Below are 17,217 nucleotides of genomic sequence, written 5' to 3' on the forward strand. Positions count from 1 at the left end.
ACAATAATTATAATTACTGCATTTTAAAGTTGCCAAATGCGGCATTCGAGTGGTTAAAAGGTCAAAGTTTTAGAAGTTATTAATTATTATATTTTTATTCAAAAAAAATAATAAATAATAATTATTATTGTGCTTTAAAGAATTCAAATGAAAAAAAAAAGTATTTAGTATAATTCGAATATTATGTTTTTGTTAAAATAAATGTGATAAATAATACTAATTATTGCGTTATAAAGCATAAAAATGTAGTATTTTAATTTAAAAAATTATTACTCAATTAAAAAAATTAATCATAATTATTGTGTTTGTTAAAAATAAAAAAAATCTTTTCATATGTTAATTTTAAAAAAATAAAAATATATATTTTATTCAAATCAAATATGAGATAAAATTAATTTTTTAACTAATTTTTTTTAATTTAAAAAATCACAAAAAAATTGAATTTTTGATCCTGAAACTTTAATTACGATTGAAAATTTAAAATTATCTCAAAAATTAGATTCTCCTTTATTAAATGTGAAAATTTAGATACCTAGCAGCAATATTTTAAGAAAAAACCTTTGATTCCTCAAGTAAAACGCCCTTTAAAGTCAAGGTCCAGGAGTGAACACTATGAAAAAACCTGACCAACATGTGCCGGTAACACTGCCACATTTTTCACGTTCAAGACTAGACTATATATATAAAAAAAAAAAGAATTTTCAGATCACTAATCATGTCTGTGCCCGTGTCTGCCGGTGGATTTGATTTTTTTTTTTTTTTTTTGTTTTCTGTTTTCACTGTGAGAGTTTCAAATTGGTTGGGTATTTCTTAGGGCAACAAACAATAAATATTGTATTGTATCCCTTATATTGCCTAATTAGTTAGTGATTTTTCTTTATACTACTACTAAATACTAAAAGTATAGATTCCGTGTCTTCCTTCCCTGTCTGTAATTTAAGTTTAAGCAGAAGTTTCATCGGCCCCGCGTACCACCCCTTCCTCACCAGCAAAAATAAAAGAAAAAAGGTTCTCTCTCTCTCTCTCTCTGGACATGTTTTGGCAATTTGCATATGTTTGATGGTTTTGTTTCCTTTTTTTCTCTTTGTTTTTCTCATTTCTCCCTCTCCATTTCACAAACCACAACCCCATTCAACGATTTCTTGTCTTTTTCATGATTTTTGCATAGCCTTTCCTTTTTCTCTTTTTTGGGTGTCTGCAGTTTGGGCTATCATTTGCTATGTCTATATGATGCTATGCTTATCCTTTGGCTTTTCTTGCAAATTATGGATTTCTCATTTCTGGGTTTCACCCTTTCTCTGTTTCTGGGATAATTCCTTATTCATTGTCAAATTCAACATCATTTTTCTCATGGATTCTGTTTTCTTGCTTCCGAATTTGGTTCTTTGAAGTGATTTGTTCCTTTTTGTAGTTTCTGCTATTATACAATTGAAAGAATGGGGGAGATGTTGGGACTGCTAAAAGTGGTGGTTGTGCAAGGTAAAAGGTTGGTTATCCGGGATTTCAAGAGCAGTGATCCTTATGTTGTAGTCAAGCTCGGTGATCAGGTTTGTTTAGCCTCCTTTTATTTTTGCTTTTACCATATTTGTCAATGTCCTGTACTTTTGTTATTTTTCCTTGAGTCAGTACACTCTTTTGCTTTGCTGATGTAATGTCCTGCAAAATTGATCATATTCAACAATTCTCAGTGAGCCTTTATCCTCAGAGAATTTACATAACTCATGTTTTGCGTTGGCAATGCTATGTCTCTTTAGTTCGCCCCACTATCCTGCATCAAAAGTAAATGTTTTGTGTCGCTCTACGTATTTTGAACTGATATTAAAAGAAAATATAGGGACACAGAGAGCCATGTGATTTACTCTTTTCTCTCATGTTTTTATCGGCCATAAAGACAGTTGGATTCTTTATTGTTTCTAGCAAAATGGGCCAATTTCTTTGTGCCAATTTGTTGTGACAAAGGCTTTGCAACTATAGGCAGGCAGCATTTTTATGCCCGGACAATCTTTTCTTTCACCTTTGCATTTGATTGCTCGTACAAGATTTTTGTGTTTCATTTACTTATATATTTAGTAATTTTCTCTCACCGTTGGAAATTTTGAACCAACTTGTGTCTTCTACTCTAGGTGGCAAAGACTAAGGTCATCAACAGTTGCCTTAATCCAGTATGGAATGAAGAGCTCACTTTCTCCCTCACTGACCCTGTTGGAGTTTTAAATTTGGTAATTTTATAATATTTGTACTAAAAAGTGTCTTGTTCAACATGTTTGATTGCCTATCTTATCAAAACCTATTATAGGAAGTTAGGAACTGCTTTTTGTTCCTTATTATAGGAACTATAATTCTTTGATCTGCAACATTTCATTTGTTCTGACCTTTGCCAGGTTTGTAAGGTTTCTGATCCCTAGTTACCATATTCAAGCTGGTTTGATTAGAATCCTTGTATTTGCATTCCACCTTCCCTTTTCTTTTGAAGCTTTTGCTTTTGGTTTACCTTTTGCTTTATGGTCTACCATTGTCTACATCTAAATATCCATTTGCCTGTGTATGTTAGAGTTTTATCTATATTTGCTGAGTGTTGCTGAGTTAAATGTTATTAGGCCACATGGAAAAGGTACAAAATTTGAGAAATTTAGTACCTGGAGATTCCCCTAAATAGTAAGAGATATTGGAAGTTTTGGTAACTTGTTGATTTCAAATGCTTTCGACTACATTCTGTTTACTAATAGTTTTCAAATGTTATCTTAGTTTCATTGTGAAGCAGACAACCTTCAGCATGTAGTAATGTTATATTGTTTTTGGTTCCATACTTTCATTATAAAGGAAACTGGATTATTTCAGCCATAACTCATGGCTTGTAGTTGATGTTGTTGTTTGTCTTTCTTTTTTTTTTTTTTTAAATTATCATAGTTATATATGGCTTATGAAACAATTTGGAAGATACTAATGAAATAGTTAGTAAAATAGGTTTTTATGAAGAATTGACCAAAAATGCATTTTCTGCAGGAAGTATTTGACAAAGACCGTTTCAAGGCTGATGATAAGATGGGACATGCTTATCTAAACCTTCAGCCACTTGTCTCTGCTGCTAGATTGAGGCATGTTGTACGAGTTTCTTCTTGTGAGATGACGTTAAGGAAGGTTGTCCCTGACATTGATAATTGTCTTGTTACAGACAGTTGTATTAGCTGTATAAATGGTGAAGTAGTTCAGAGTGCTTGGTTAAGGCTTTGTGCAGTTGAGTCTGGGGAGATAGAACTGAAGGTCAGGTTAATTGAGACTTGTGATGGACCTTCAAGATAGATGAGCTATATATGTGCTGAGGAGATAGTGTTTGGGCTCTGGTAGTGCTTGGGTTTCATCGTGTATCTTTGGAACCAACAAGGGTGGGGGGATGATTCTGCAGAATTTAATTAAGGTGAGTCAGGGCATATGCTTTGAATGTCACCGGAGTCTAGTTTTATCGAGCAGCTCTGAATGTAGATAAGTAGTGTATCATCTTCGGTAATCAGAAAAAAGAAAGGTGGTTTCAAACAAATGTTTCCGCTGGAATCGAAAGTAGTTTGTATAACCCTTGATTATAATCATATGGGATTGGATTCGTAAATGCACAATTGTTGTGTATATGCTTTTGCAGTGTGGTATTCAGCAATTGGTTGTTTTGTTTAAATGGCGGCTCAAGTTTTATACTATATCATGTCAATGGTAAGGAGTAGGAATTGGAGATGTACTTTTAGCTCCAATATATATCAATAGATTTTGCATGCATCACTAATTGGCGTTTGGTCGTGGAATGTTGGATTTCGGAGGAAAATATGTTATCCGGGAAAGTATGATCTTCATGGGAAAGTAAGATTTTTATAACATCCTGTTTTTAGATTCATGCGTTTAGTCCAAGGTATTTGAGTTTATTAAATCATGTATTTTTATAATAATATCAATTATAATTATATAATTATTTTTTTAAAAAATAAAAATAAATGATAAATATTTTTAACTAAAATTTTAAAAATGTTATTATTTATAATTATTAAATAATTATATCAATAATTTATCATCAACAAAATTAATATTGAATTTTTAAATTCAATTATGAAATAAAATTAAATTTGAAACACACTAAATATGAATGTCAAATGATTTTTAATACTATTCTTATTATATTTACAATAATTCTCAATAAAAAATAAAAAGTAATATTGTTAATTTAAAATTTAATTTCGTTACAAAAATAATCATTTACAATATATTATTATATTTATTGTACATTTTAATTTTAATTTTAATTTTAATATAACAATAATTCAAATATAAAAAGTTATATTATAATTTTAATATTTGATTGAATTTGATATTTTTAGACAAACATTAATACCATTATTAGCAAAATCAATTTTAAAATTTATTTTTCTTACTGTTTCAAACATATTAAAATATTAAATTTATTTGAAAATAAAATATTATCTTATAAATTAGAACATTCATTTTTAAAATTGAATACGAAGGCGAAAAAGAGTTGAATAACGATTCACTTGAGAATTAAGAGTTAGGATATGATGTTGGTTTTGAGAATTTTTGGTTGGAGGGGATTGTGAAATTGGAAATGCCACCACTTTTTTATTTTTGTTATTTTTTTTCACATTTTTTACCTTTTTATTTTAATATCAAATAAAAAGAAATTTTATTTAATTTGATTTCTAATTGATTTGTTAATATATATTATAAGTAAAATTAAGGTTAAGATAGAATTAATTATTATCAATAGTTAATTAAAGTATAATTTAGAAGTATATTATATGAGTAATAATTTTAATACAATTAATTTTTATAGTTAATTGATATTAAGATTAACTATATTTAAATAACTGCATTCATTAAATTTAGAGTTATTAGTATTATATTAATTAATTTAATATTATCCACTATTTAACATTTTAATTGGCGGTGTATATCCAATATTATTATATTTATGTTAATATTAAAATGATGAAATTAGAGCTCTTTTTAATAATGTTTATTATTAAACTTTTATGAAATTTGGTCAATTGATGTATATGAATAAATCCAAAGTTATTATGTTAAAGTCAATTGGTGCATATGATTTTTTTTAATTCAACATTCTAATGGAATATTTGATTAATTATTATATATGATTATTTTAATGTGGTAATATTCATATAATAATTTATATATAAACTAAAAACAAAATAGATGTATGGTTGAACTAATTAATTGACAAATTATTCATATTAAATAGTTTTTTGTAAATGATAATTGATACCTTTTAATAATGTTTGCTATTTAGCATTATAATTGGATAATTAGTAATTGATGAATATTCCTAATCTAATGTTAATTTCAAAATGGTTAAATATTAAAATTGAATCAATGCTATAGCAATTAATTTGTACGTATAATGATTTTTAAAATTTGTAAGTATTGATTATTAAGATTAAATCAATTAATAGATAATCTTTTAATGTTTAGTATTCAACATTTTAATTGAACATTTACTTAAATAGTATATATGATTAGATCTAATGCAATTATGTCAACATTTCATTTATTTTCAAACCAAAAAAAAAAAAAAAAAACAAAATAAACGTAAAAAAAAAAAATTCTTGGAGATTTAAAATATTTGTTAATTAATCATGATATAATGATTAAAAAAATTAATAAAATAAAATAAAATTGAAAATGTCTGAAAATATCTAAATAAAAAAAAAAACCAATACAAATTCGAAAAAAATAAAAATCCAAATTATTCCAATCGAAGCAACCCAAAACAAATAAGCTTGAACCTACTTGTTTGTCACCTCTATTCCATCCTCCTTTTCATATTTTCATATATACAAAATACTTCCAACTTTACTAGACAAGATTTGAGTCGGTTGTTGCCTTGTCTGAGTGCTACCTGCTTCCACGAGTTTGTTGAACGCGAACCCTAACCCCAACGACAACGCTAAAAAGACCCAGAGAATCAATCTTGGAAACGGAAGTGAACAACTCCACGTGCCCAGTTTTGTAGCCTACGATGATGCCTGGAAATTCTTCAATTACACGACAATCACATTAGCCCACCCTTCGCGTCTTTGGTATTTATTGCTTCTATACGCACATATATATATATATATATATGTATATTATAATTTCCGTAATTTTTTATTTTTTATTTTTATTTTTTTGAGATGTGGATTGTGGGGCAGAGTTTGCAGTTTTCTTGGTTTCTCAGCTCAAGCAATCTTTACATATTCTTTTAGCCACTAATTCATGATTACTCGTATAGCGTATTTGATGACGAAAGAGGTGTTTCTTAACTGTGTAACTTTAAATTATTGACGGCATGCCACGACCACTTTAATTTCTATTTCTACACATTATTTGATTGTTTGGGTTTGGTTGTTTGTTATCTGCTTTTAGAAATAGAGAATGACAATTTCTATCACAGGTGGCAGTGTGCTTACATTTCTTACGCTAAAGTAACGAGGTCGTGCGACACTAAGATCATTTTTAGTTGAGGTCAGTATTATCTAAGTTCCTTTTTTCTTAAGAACAACTCATAATAGCGATCCTCGTAGCGCATGATAGCCTTTTCTTGATTTGTTCTGCGGGGTCGTCCGCAACATTCTAAAACCAACAGCTAGTTATCGGGAGATCTAGAGCACCCATCAAGTGCTAGCAAGCACTAGAGTTCCGAGTATCGACCTTTTAAGAAGTTGTGTGGATTACATAGCTCCGAAACTTATTAGAACATTTCATTTCGACATGGTAAGAACCTGACACCATACCCGCACGTATATTTCGCAGCACTTGTGCCTGGGACCTTAAGCCACAACTCGAAGGCTGGCTTGCAGCCAGCTAGGAGCCACCCAAAGGTCAATGTTATTACCCACAAAGGTCACACCTTTGGGTTATGCTCCATTGCCTCACAATAAGCTGTCCACACGCATGATGGACACTTAACATCATGTCTGCATTTTATCGAATACTTAGGTGTGCTGCCCCAGTAGCAGCACACTCTCACGCATGCTATCGAGACACCACATGAGTCTAACAGCTTACTTGCCTGCTAATTCTCTCGTCCCTCGAGTTCGTTGGTGTCTCTCCTATACAGGCATCAAACCATAATCTTTGGTTACTCATTAGTCGACTCATGGGAGAGAAACTGAGGAACATAGTGAATTTTAGTGCCCTATTCCACAATTCAACACACTAGGGTGATATGAGTCCCGTGGCCCTGATCGTCCGGGGTTTACCATGTCCCGATGAGATACTTGTGACCTACGATACTAGCTCTTCTAGTCACCACGTGTTTAAGAGTAACTCACTTTAGACTAGCGAGCTCCCACCTACCTTCTAGCCAAGGGAGTAGTGGAGAGCTGACACTGAACATCCTCCTATGAAAAACGTAAGAAATTTTAGAGCTATGCCGTCAGGTACTGTTAGAATGTTTAAAATGGAGACACTTTTCTCTCAAGTCAATTCAAAACTAACTCCAAAAAAACTATAAGCATGGAGATCTTTCTCTTGATCCCAATGATACTAAAATACACTTTGATGCTCTACCAACCCACTTGAACATGTCCGTACAAGACTTACCTGGGAGCGCCCACTAGGCTGTCAGACTCCAGGGTTGTCATAATTTTGTCTGCTTCAAAGCTCATGTTTACCCGAAGACTGTTCAGAGATCACATCCCATAGACTAGATCTTTTTCAATGCTTTATATCGGAGTGATCATGGCAGCAGCAAGGCACACCAAAGCCTGACCATCACGCAGTGGCACTTGAAGTAGTGGTATACTACTATTTCTGTTGGTGTGACCCTGTTTTGCCTTTTCTTGTATTTCTCTATGCCAGCCTCATCACCTGTTACCTATTACCGGAGTGGTATCATCATCTTCAGCATGATGATAATCACTACAATTTTGTTGTAGTGATGGATATATAAAGTCACTTATGTTTATTGCCTTTGCAAAAAGCATGTTTTTTAAGCATGAATGGAACGTAATGTACCTTTTTGACATGCATACTCTCCTCTAACAACTGATGCTATTATCTTTTCCTCTCTCTAATGCATACATGCAACCAAGAGACACATGTTATGTAGCAAGTGCAGGATTGTCTGACTCGATTTATAGCAGATATCAGCCTCATGCTTAGGCTTGGGATGGGATGATGAACATTTTTGGACACCGTAAGTATGCAGTCATTATACCTCACTAAGTATCATTATCAGCACTGTTTCCTATTCCTTCCCTAACGCCGCCATCTAATTAATGTTTTTGATTATTTCCTTCAGGTCCATTTAATAGCTTGCTTTTAAATCTGTATAATGGGGTAATGACTACGTAGGCTGGCATGCTGATGATGAGAAGCTATATGGTTATGGATCAACCCCTGAAATTGCTTCTGTTTCCTTTGGATGTGAACGTGATTTTTTCTTGAAGAAGAAATGCCATAACCTCCTTCAACCTTGTAGGAGCTGTAGTAATTTTGTTAAAAACACAATCCCAGAGGCTTAGTTGCACATATCCATGTTGATTGTCATCTTGCCACGTTTCTTAATCACTCTCATTTTGAATTCCTTTTTTATATTAGTGTTATTTATAAGATAACGGTGGAGCATTCATTGATTTTTATCTATGATTGTTTTTGCTGTGAGTGCTAGAAAGACCTGATGAGAAACCTCGGTTGAAGAGGTTTAAGAGGAGCAGCCACGTTGATCAGCACTGTTTCACTCTAAAGCACGGATCGCTGTTGGTGATGAGAGGGTAAACTCAGCGTGAATGGCTGCACTCTGTGCCTAAGTGAACAAAGGCAGGATTAATCTCACCTTTAGAAGGGTTCTGTGATGTCAGGATTCAAGGAAAATGGTTTTCTAGCCCTGATGTTTAAATATTGTATGTGTTAATTGTATTTGGGGTTGGGGGTAATCAAGGAGACAAGGTGCGTAATGTACGGTATAGTTTTTGGTTGTATGAACAGGGGAAGGGAATGGTTAAGAACATGTGTGTGGCCTAGATATAGTCGTTGAAAGGCAGGCTGTTTTCTTGGGCGGAAGATCCCAATTCTGTGCATATCCATCCATGAATGATGGATATAGCTGGTTTAGCTATGCAGTTGTGGCGAACTTAGGTGGCTTACCAAATACTATAGCTAGGAATTAATTGAATGTAGTAAGAAAGGGAAAAGTGTATGTTTAGCCGTGGAGACTTGGACTTTAGTGGTTGTTGTGTTATCAAATTATGGAGTAGATTAGGAATGGTATTGATGTGGGGCACGCGAAGTAACGGCCATAATCATTTCCTACATAATAATAGTATAAGTAGTATGTTATATGCATCTTTAAAATGGTGAATATATAATTTCTTGTAATTAAAGTAAAGAAAGTTTAAATTTAAAATTTAACTCAATCTATTAATAATTTTTATTTCAGGAAGGAACATTTAAGAAGGTTTGAGTTTCAATTTTAATAATTCTTTAGGTCGTTCCTAAACTACAACTGTCTGGTCTTAGTGTTTACTCCTACGAAGTTACTTTTAGGCCCATACGTGCATACGTGTGCGTTTACGCTTGCCAACATTGTTGTAATAATGTGTAATATCTATCCTCTTCTGGCAACAAGTCAGGCTCGCAAGATCGCCCACGCTTTGCTACTTTGCTTTGCTGTCTCTATACTCTGTAACTCTTGTCTTTGGTCAAGCACACTTTCTTTCTTTCTTTCTTTCTTTCTTTACAATTACGATTAAATTTAATACCTTTCCTTGTGTCTCCATCTAATCAAAACCACAGCAGTTCTTATTTTGTCTTGGGTATTAATCTGGACTCTGTTTTTCATTTTTCTTGAATTAATTTAATCATAATTCTTCGTATGTGATTTAAATGTTACAGACTTCAGACAGGTGTCTGTCGTTTGAAGTTTTGAAGTGCTTTTGCGATGGCTCCTGCACCTTCCTCTTCTTCTTCTTCTTCTTCTTCAGATTCTTCCATGATCAGACCTCGAGGTTCCTTCCTTCTTTCTGTCATTCCCTTCCTTTCAGTATTTTGGGTTTTTCTCTGCCATCAATTTATCATCTTTATTGCTGATACACTTTTTTAACTGCCTCTAATCTATTCGTATTAACATCATTAGAGCTACTTACTGCTTGCGCTTCAAAGTTGAAACAAAATTCTCTTTCTTGTATTTTCTGTTCTTATCAAAAGGAATTAGCTTGCTTCTGCCTAACACGTTGTTTTTCTGAGCGTATAAGTATAACTTTATATAACTAATTGGAGCATCCTTGCTTTTAAAACATACCAGTACTAAATTATGAACACCTGGCTTTGGCTTAAACTTTGATTGACACAGATGTTTGTATCGTGGGTGTTGCACGTACACCAATGGGCGCTTTCCTTGGCTCCCTTTCCTTTTTCTCTGCTACCCATCTTGGATCTATAGCCATCCGCTGTAAACTCCTAAACCCACAATTTTACTCCTTATATTTATTTTCACTCCCAATTAATGCCTTCTTTAACACAAACACGCAGCTGCCCTTAAAAGGGCAAACCTTGATCCATCACATGTGCAGGAGGTTTTCTTTGGAAATGTTCTTAGTGCAAACTTAGGCCAAGCTCCTGCTAGACAGGCTGCATTAGGTGCCGGTATTCCTAATTCTGTCATTTGCACGACTATTAACAAAGTTTGTGCATCTGGAATGAAAGGTAAATCCTGTTTCTGGACAAAAGAATGCTGATTCTTCTTGCCAAGTATGTGCATGTGAGATGTCTTATTAGTTGTTCCTTCCTATCCCAGCGGTGATGCTTGCATCACAATCTATCCAATTAGGCATCAATGATGTTGTTGTTGCTGGTGGTATGGAAAGCATGTCAAATGCACCCAAGTATTTGGCAGAGGCAAGGTGTGCATCCATGCTTTGGTCACGTCTTGAATTGTTTCATGCTGTCTTTTTGCTTTTCCAAAACTCAGTGATTTGAGGAAGTACACTTTATCTTGCAAATGTAGACGACATTTAATGAATTAAACAATAATTTTCTAACTGATTTAAAAGGCATACTGAGATACAACATATTTGACTACATTGAACTGAAATTGAAGACCCTGTACCTGCCAGGATCAGATAGGTGGCTAGTTGGTCAAATTTAGTTTGAGGAATTGTTTTTATGAAGCTTTCCTGTATAGAAATAGTTTTGGTGCATGGTTAGATAGATGTGTCTGCAAACCAACGTTTCCACCACAAAAACTTGTTGTTTGGTTAAAAAATCAGTGTTTTCCCTTTGATTTGTTTGGTTATCATTGCATTAGATGATTGGCTGCTTAATGCAGCTCTTAATAAACTAGAGAATTCACTAAATATTTCTTGATTTCTAATCTCATTGTTGTTTATATGCTATTAAAAGTTCTATCTCTAATTTTATGGGCAGAGAGGGATCTCGAATAGGACATGATACCATTGTTGATGGCATGCTCAAAGATGGCCTGTGGGATGTATATAACAACTTTGGGATGGGAGTATGTGCAGAATTATGCGCCGACCAACACACCATTACACGAGAGCAGCAGGTACTTTTTCTTAGCAATCCTTATGTTTTACACTTCCTTGCGTCTTGTGTATTTCTAAGTAGAGCTAATTATTCGTGTTTGTTTTAACTTATATTTTTCTTCTCATACAAAGTTTTAGGGTCTTATCCCACTAATAAGTTGCTCCTTTAATGGTATCTAAACCATGTTCTAAGATATTTGAAATGCTTTTCTTTTTATGCTTTGGTTGCATTCTCATTTATGTTGTTTACTGTTTTACCCACTGCATAATACTATCTTAGGGCTAACCGTATATCTTTGGGAGTTTATGCCTGTTAATGTTCTCCATATGCTAAACTTATCCTCTGTTGCAGGATTCTTATGCTATTCAAAGCTTTGAGCGCGGGATTGCTGCTCAAAACAATGGCCTCTTCGCTTGGGAAATAGTTTCAGTGCGGTTTCTGATCTCACTCTAAAATTAGGGGGAAATTGATAGTTTATGGTATCCTGTCAACATAAATTCCCAAATTTGTATGTGCAGGTTGAAGTTTCTGGTGGAAGAGGGAAACCATCATCAGTTGTAGATAAGGATGAAGGTTTAGGAAAGGTATGAAGAAAGATTGTGCTTGGGATTTTTCATTTCATATAACATATGTTCTTTCCTGTGTTTTAAACATTTGGTTGTCCTAATTAAATATCTAATCGCATCCCACTTTTCATGTTTTGAGTTTTTGTGACCCAACATTGCTGGGATTTTACAAAATGCCCTGTGAAGAAAATGGATCTGTAATAGCAATAGTTTTCCAGGTTGTAGCATATAAGACCCGTCATTTTGATGGTTATCAATTATTTTGGATGCAGTCTTAGTACAGCTGCTTTATTCCCAAATAATACCAAACTCCTTGCTTAATCTATGGTGGTCTAATACATACTTCACTGCTGATCTTTTTTCTTTTTTTATCTCTACATTTTCTAGTTTGATGCTGCAAAATTGAGGAAGCTTAGACCAAGCTTTATGGACGATGGAGGATCTGTTACTGCTGGCAATGCTTCTAGCATTAGGTCTCTTCTCTCTACCTCCATCCATCCCTTTTAATGTGTTCATACTTGTGATGTATTAGCAGTATGATTGCAATTGCATTCTGGTCCTATGTTCTTTGTAATAAAAAATTCGCTCTTGCAAATTAAAATGATATGTTGTGAGTTTGAGCCACATTTTCTCACTTTTACAAAGCAAATATAAGTTTTTTCTATCATAAAATGTTAGTTGCATGTTACTTAGGGTTATTCCTTATTAGTAATGGGCTGGTCTATTATGTTGGGTAGTGATGGTGCAGCAGCATTGGTGCTAGTAAGTGGTGAGAAGGCAATTAAGCTTGGTTTGCAAGTGGTTGCTAAGATCAGAGGATATGGTGATGCTGCTCAGGTACTACAGATAAGATTTGTTTGCATTTGTCTTGGTGTTGGCTTATTTTAGATAACTAAAGTTGATGGAGCTTGTCTTGGCAGGCACCTGAATTGTTTACAACAGCTCCAGCCCTTGCCATACCAAAAGCTATTTCAGCTGCTGGTTTGGAGGCTTCTCATATTGATTACTATGAAATAAATGAAGCTTTTTCAGTAAGAAAATAGGCTAATGCTTTGATAGTCTAGTATCCTAATAATCAAGTGGTTCACTTTTTATTTCAGAAAATTAAGTGGTTCATTATAAGTCCATTTTCTTTTTTGCAGGTTGTTTCTCTTGCCAATCAGAAATTGCTTGGCATTAATCCTGTAAAACTTCCACCATCCACAAAATTTTTAGTTGAATAGTTCATTTGTGAATCTGTAATTGACTCTTCTTTTCCAGGGTTTCTTTAGGCTGGTTCAGTGTGCTTTTTTGCCTTTTGCTTTATATGATTTTTCAAAATCTTTATTTTTGTGCTTTTCTTGAATGCAGGAAAAGATTAATGTTCATGGTGGAGCTGTATCTTTGGGACATCCATTAGGATGTAGTGGAGCTCGTATATTAGTCACATTATTGGGGGTAATTAGTAGGAGCTTGTTTATAGTTTTTGGCAACACTATTTTCTTTCTAATGATACAAAATACATTTAGATACCCCTCCCCACTCTCTCTCTTTCCTTCAAATATGATAAATGGTTTATAGCTGCTGAGCAGGCCTTCGTGCTCTCTCTCTCTCTCTCTCTCTCTCTCTCTCTCACTCACACACACACACACACACACACACACTCACACACACATGCAAGACCTCATTCTCACATTCCATTAACAGGATGCATAATTGGTAGATGATGCATTGATTCTTTTCTTTTAAAATGGATAATACATAAAAAAAAATATTTACTGTTAAACTTCTGCTTTCATTTAAGAGCATTAGGTATAAATGTATTGCAGGTGCTGAGACATAAGAACGGAAAGTTTGGGGTTGGTGGAATCTGCAATGGAGGAGGAGGAGCATCTGCCCTTGTTGTTGAGCTCATGTAAGCCCTCTATAAATATTTGGTGAGGTGTATGCCCATTACACTTAATAACTTTCTAGTCCAATCAGACTGTTCTTAACATTGCTATCAATTTGCGAATTCACACTACACGTATTTCGGAGTATTAATAAATTTATTGTAATTTAGTTCAATACTTTAGGAAGACTACTGCTTGATTGCTCCATGGTATTTGGTGTTTCCTTGCCCACAATAACTTCTGTTGAACTCAAATTTTCATTTTACTATAAAATAAATTCCGACAAAAAGAAGAGCCTTTTCACAACAGTGAGGTTATATTTACATTTTTAACTTAATTAAAAGAGATGTCCAAGCCCTCATCATCCTAGGACCTGGTCCTTTTCTGTACTATCGTGACATGTAATTTTCTATATATAAAACTCTTTGCTATGGTGTTAATCACGTGATGAAGAATGTTGCATTTTGCAGGCCAGTTGCAAAAGTGGGACAGTCTTTGTTATGATACCAATAAACATGCTGATGTGAAGGGTTTTTTTTTTCGTTTTTGGAACTTTAATGGAAAATAAAAGTTGTATCATCAAGTCTTGTGGAGGTAGAGAACTTGGGTTTCTTTTTCAGGTTTGTTCCTGTTTTATCATAATATTTGAAACTGTCTTGTAAGCTTGGGATTCGTTAGTTGTACTTAAGTAATTGGATTAAAAGGGACGTGCACTTTCTCTTGAATTAATGAAACCAACATATAACTCAGAAGGAAAAAAAGTGAGAAGGTTTAGCTTCCACTTCCAAGCAAGAATTTATTTATTTATTTACGTGCATGTGGTGTGGGGTAGGAGCCAGTTGGCAATAGCATATATCCTGTGAAATCCAGTACAACGAGGTGGTTATCTGGTAGTTATGTGTGTTACGGTAGGTTGTTATTGTTATTTTATGTTTTATTATATCTATTTACTTATTTTTTTCGAAAATTTTATCTAATTTAAAAAAGAACCAAGATACAAAAAATCAAATGAGATTACACTGGACGCATAAATTGGTCATTTTTTTCTCATAAATGAGTTTGTTTTATTTTTGTAAAATTTAATCATAGCTTTTTAAAAGCAAAAAGCAAAAAAAAATAATTGGTCATTTATTCTCATAAATGAGGTTTTACTTTATTTTTTTTGTAAAATTTAATAATAGATTTTAAAAAGAAAAAAGTAAATAAAAAATAAAGAATAAAACAAAAATTAAATTCAGATGTGATGTTCATATATTTGTAGTATTTTTTTAAATTATTAGAAAAAAATTTTAATCAATAATATTAAATGGGATTTAAAATATAAAAAATTATTAAATATTAAGAAAAGAAAAACGAGTAGAAAAAATTGTGGAAAACATAAAAAGAAAGTAATGACTAGACACGTAATATACTTTTTGACATTAACTGGATTAGATAAAAAAATAAAATATTTAAAAATATTTATTAAATATATAAAAGAGAAAAATAATAGAAAAAAAAAAGTAAACACGAGATGTACTTTTGATATCAAATGGATTTCACTCTAAAAAAATTAAAATTTTTTAATAATATTAATTAAAAAAAAGAGAAAAAGAAAGCAAATCTTTTATATTGAATTGGGACTGATCCAAATTCATAAAATATAAATTGTTTTATTATTTTTATTCGTAAGCTTTTTTTGTTATAAATTATCTAATTAAAAAAATACACAAACAAAAAAAATGAAGAGAAAACAAATGCGGATACCACTTGGACAATTCTGCTAGCTTTCTTTTTTCACAAAATTTATATAATTAAAAAAATTATAACAAAAATTTTAAAAAATAAAAAAAAGAAATTAAAAGAAAAAAAAACTGAACGCATGGGATGCTACATAGACACTTCATCTAACTCGAGATGTTAATATCTTAAATTAACATATAAAATAATTTTATTAATATAATACATATATAAAAATAAATAAATAAATAATAAAATATATACTTTTATATATACTCGAGCTAAGTAAGGGTAGAACATTCTAAATTCACTTTTATCCTAATTTAATTTTATCTTTTAAAAACTTGATTAGACCTAATTTGAATTTGATTAAAAAAATATTTTGTATTGGATTAGGACTGACCAAAATCAATTGAATATTGATTGTTTTGTCATTTATATCCATCAACTCTTTATGTTGTAAAATTTATAACATAAAAAAAAAAACAATAAAGGTGAAAGAAAAAAATCAAATAGAGATTTCACATTAACATCTCAATTGGCATCTTTTTTTCATAAAATTTATGTAATTAAAAAAATATCGAAAAAAAAACAAAAAAAAAAAAACAAAAAAGTAAAAAAAAAAATGGAGCTCATTAGGGGTGTTTCATAGACCTCTCCATTGAGCTCAAAATGTTAATCCATTAATTACTTTATTAATATAATATAATATTTAAATTTAAATTTAAATACATACTAAAATATATACTTTTATATATATCATGTGTTCGGAGTAAAACACCCTAATTTCGTTCCTAACCTACCTTATTTATCTTTTAAAACCCGACCTGCTTAAATTTGATTCCAATTTGAAGTCAAAATTTTCAATTCTCCATTTTGTTAAACCTACCTCCAAATAATAAAATATATATTTTTATATATACCTTAGATAAAGCATTCTAAAACCTCTAACCCAATCAAAATTTTTTAAATGAAAAAATTAGCACACCCTGATCAAATCTCGATTTAAAAAATTATCCATATTGGATTAAGACGAGTCAAAATCCATGAAAAATAGATGAATTTGTCATTCCTACCTTCATTAATAATTTTTTTACAAAATTTATCTAATTTAAAAAAGAAAAGGATAAAGGGAAAAAGGAAAATCAAATGAGGGTGTCATATGACACCTCTATTGACTTATTTTTCATACAAAATTTAATATATAGATTTAAAAGAAAAAAAAAGCCAAAAAAAATATAGGTGTTATATCAACATTTGTATTCATATCTTTTTTCTTACAAAATATCTAATTAAAAAAAGAAAAAGTAAAAAAAATAAATTTCTTAATCAATAATATCAAATGGACTTTTTTTTTTTAAATTATAAGATAATTTATTAAATATATAAAGAAGAGAAATAAGAAAAAATAAAGAAAAATAGAAATTCAAATAAAAATGAAAAAAGAAAAAAAAAGAGTAAAAAAGGTATGATGCTTAACTAGTTCTATATTGGTTAAAGTTTGAAAAATTAATAGTATGAAT

At 31.8% G+C, this 17,217-nt stretch overlaps 2 protein-coding genes across 12 annotated transcripts; both read left to right on the top strand.

The window, feature by feature from the left end:
* Positions 1 to 698: 698 nt before the first annotated feature.
* On the top strand, positions 699 to 3,667 carry LOC111275289 (protein C2-DOMAIN ABA-RELATED 11-like). Of its 3 annotated transcripts, XM_022860523.2 has the most exons (4): positions 699 to 1,008; positions 1,412 to 1,547; positions 2,124 to 2,219; positions 3,004 to 3,667. In XM_022860523.2, the coding sequence occupies exons 2-4, from the start codon at positions 1,437 to 1,439 to the stop codon at positions 3,298 to 3,300; spliced, it is 504 nt and encodes a 167-aa protein (XP_022716258.2). In that variant the 5' UTR covers positions 699 to 1,008; positions 1,412 to 1,436; the 3' UTR covers positions 3,301 to 3,667. The 3 variants fall into 3 exon arrangements, with proteins under 3 accessions (XP_022716258.2, XP_022716259.2, XP_089611739.1); XM_022860524.2 differs by lacking the exon at positions 2,124 to 2,219 and having other exon boundaries at positions 869 to 1,008; positions 3,004 to 3,604; XM_089755613.1 differs by lacking the exon at positions 699 to 1,008 and having other exon boundaries at positions 1,297 to 1,547.
* A 5,811-nt stretch (positions 3,668 to 9,478) lies between these two features.
* LOC111275290 (acetyl-CoA acetyltransferase 2-like) lies at positions 9,479 to 14,700 on the top strand. 9 transcript variants are annotated; one of them, XM_022860527.2, is made up of 15 exons: positions 9,479 to 9,809; positions 9,889 to 10,001; positions 10,346 to 10,444; positions 10,525 to 10,698; positions 10,790 to 10,895; positions 11,419 to 11,557; positions 11,890 to 11,967; positions 12,057 to 12,122; positions 12,492 to 12,577; positions 12,842 to 12,941; positions 13,025 to 13,135; positions 13,247 to 13,288; positions 13,455 to 13,541; positions 13,913 to 13,998; positions 14,446 to 14,700. In XM_022860527.2, exons 2-15 carry the CDS (start codon positions 9,935 to 9,937, stop codon positions 14,477 to 14,479), a joined length of 1,275 nt encoding a protein of 424 aa, XP_022716262.2. In that variant the 5' UTR covers positions 9,479 to 9,809; positions 9,889 to 9,934; the 3' UTR covers positions 14,480 to 14,700. The 9 variants fall into 9 exon arrangements, 6 of the variants coding, with proteins under 6 accessions (XP_022716262.2, XP_089611961.1, XP_089611959.1 ...); XR_016334347.1 differs by having other exon boundaries at positions 9,625 to 9,809; positions 9,900 to 10,001; positions 13,247 to 13,342; XM_089755833.1 differs by having other exon boundaries at positions 9,625 to 9,809; positions 9,900 to 10,001.
* The last annotated feature ends 2,517 nt before the right edge of the window (positions 14,701 to 17,217 follow it).

This window comes from Durio zibethinus, chromosome 26, assembly GCF_047325235.1.
Source record: "Durio zibethinus cultivar Kanyao isolate XHJ-2024 chromosome 26, ASM4732523v1, whole genome shotgun sequence".
Classification (NCBI taxonomy): Eukaryota; Viridiplantae; Streptophyta; class Magnoliopsida; order Malvales; family Malvaceae; genus Durio; species Durio zibethinus.

What these genes read in the sequence shown, in the direction of transcription:
- LOC111275289 (XM_022860523.2), top strand. Translation starts at nt 1,437, where the DNA reads ATGGGGGAGATGTTGGGACTGCTAAAAGTGGTGGTTGTGCAAGGTAAA. An exon ending in TAGTCAAGCTCGGTGATCAG is followed by an intron (nt 1,548 to 2,123) that starts GTTTGTTTAGCC and finishes CTTCTACTCTAG; the next exon opens with GTGGCAAAGACTAAGGTCAT. An exon ending in CTGTTGGAGTTTTAAATTTG is followed by an intron (nt 2,220 to 3,003) that starts GTAATTTTATAA and finishes CATTTTCTGCAG; the next exon opens with GAAGTATTTGACAAAGACCG.
- LOC111275290 (XM_022860527.2), top strand. Translation starts at nt 9,935, where the DNA reads ATGGCTCCTGCACCTTCCTCTTCTTCTTCTTCTTCTTCTTCAGATTCT. An exon ending in TTCCATGATCAGACCTCGAG is followed by an intron (nt 10,002 to 10,345) that starts GTTCCTTCCTTC and finishes TGATTGACACAG; the next exon opens with ATGTTTGTATCGTGGGTGTT. An exon ending in TTGTGCATCTGGAATGAAAG is followed by an intron (nt 10,699 to 10,789) that starts GTAAATCCTGTT and finishes TTCCTATCCCAG; the next exon opens with CGGTGATGCTTGCATCACAA.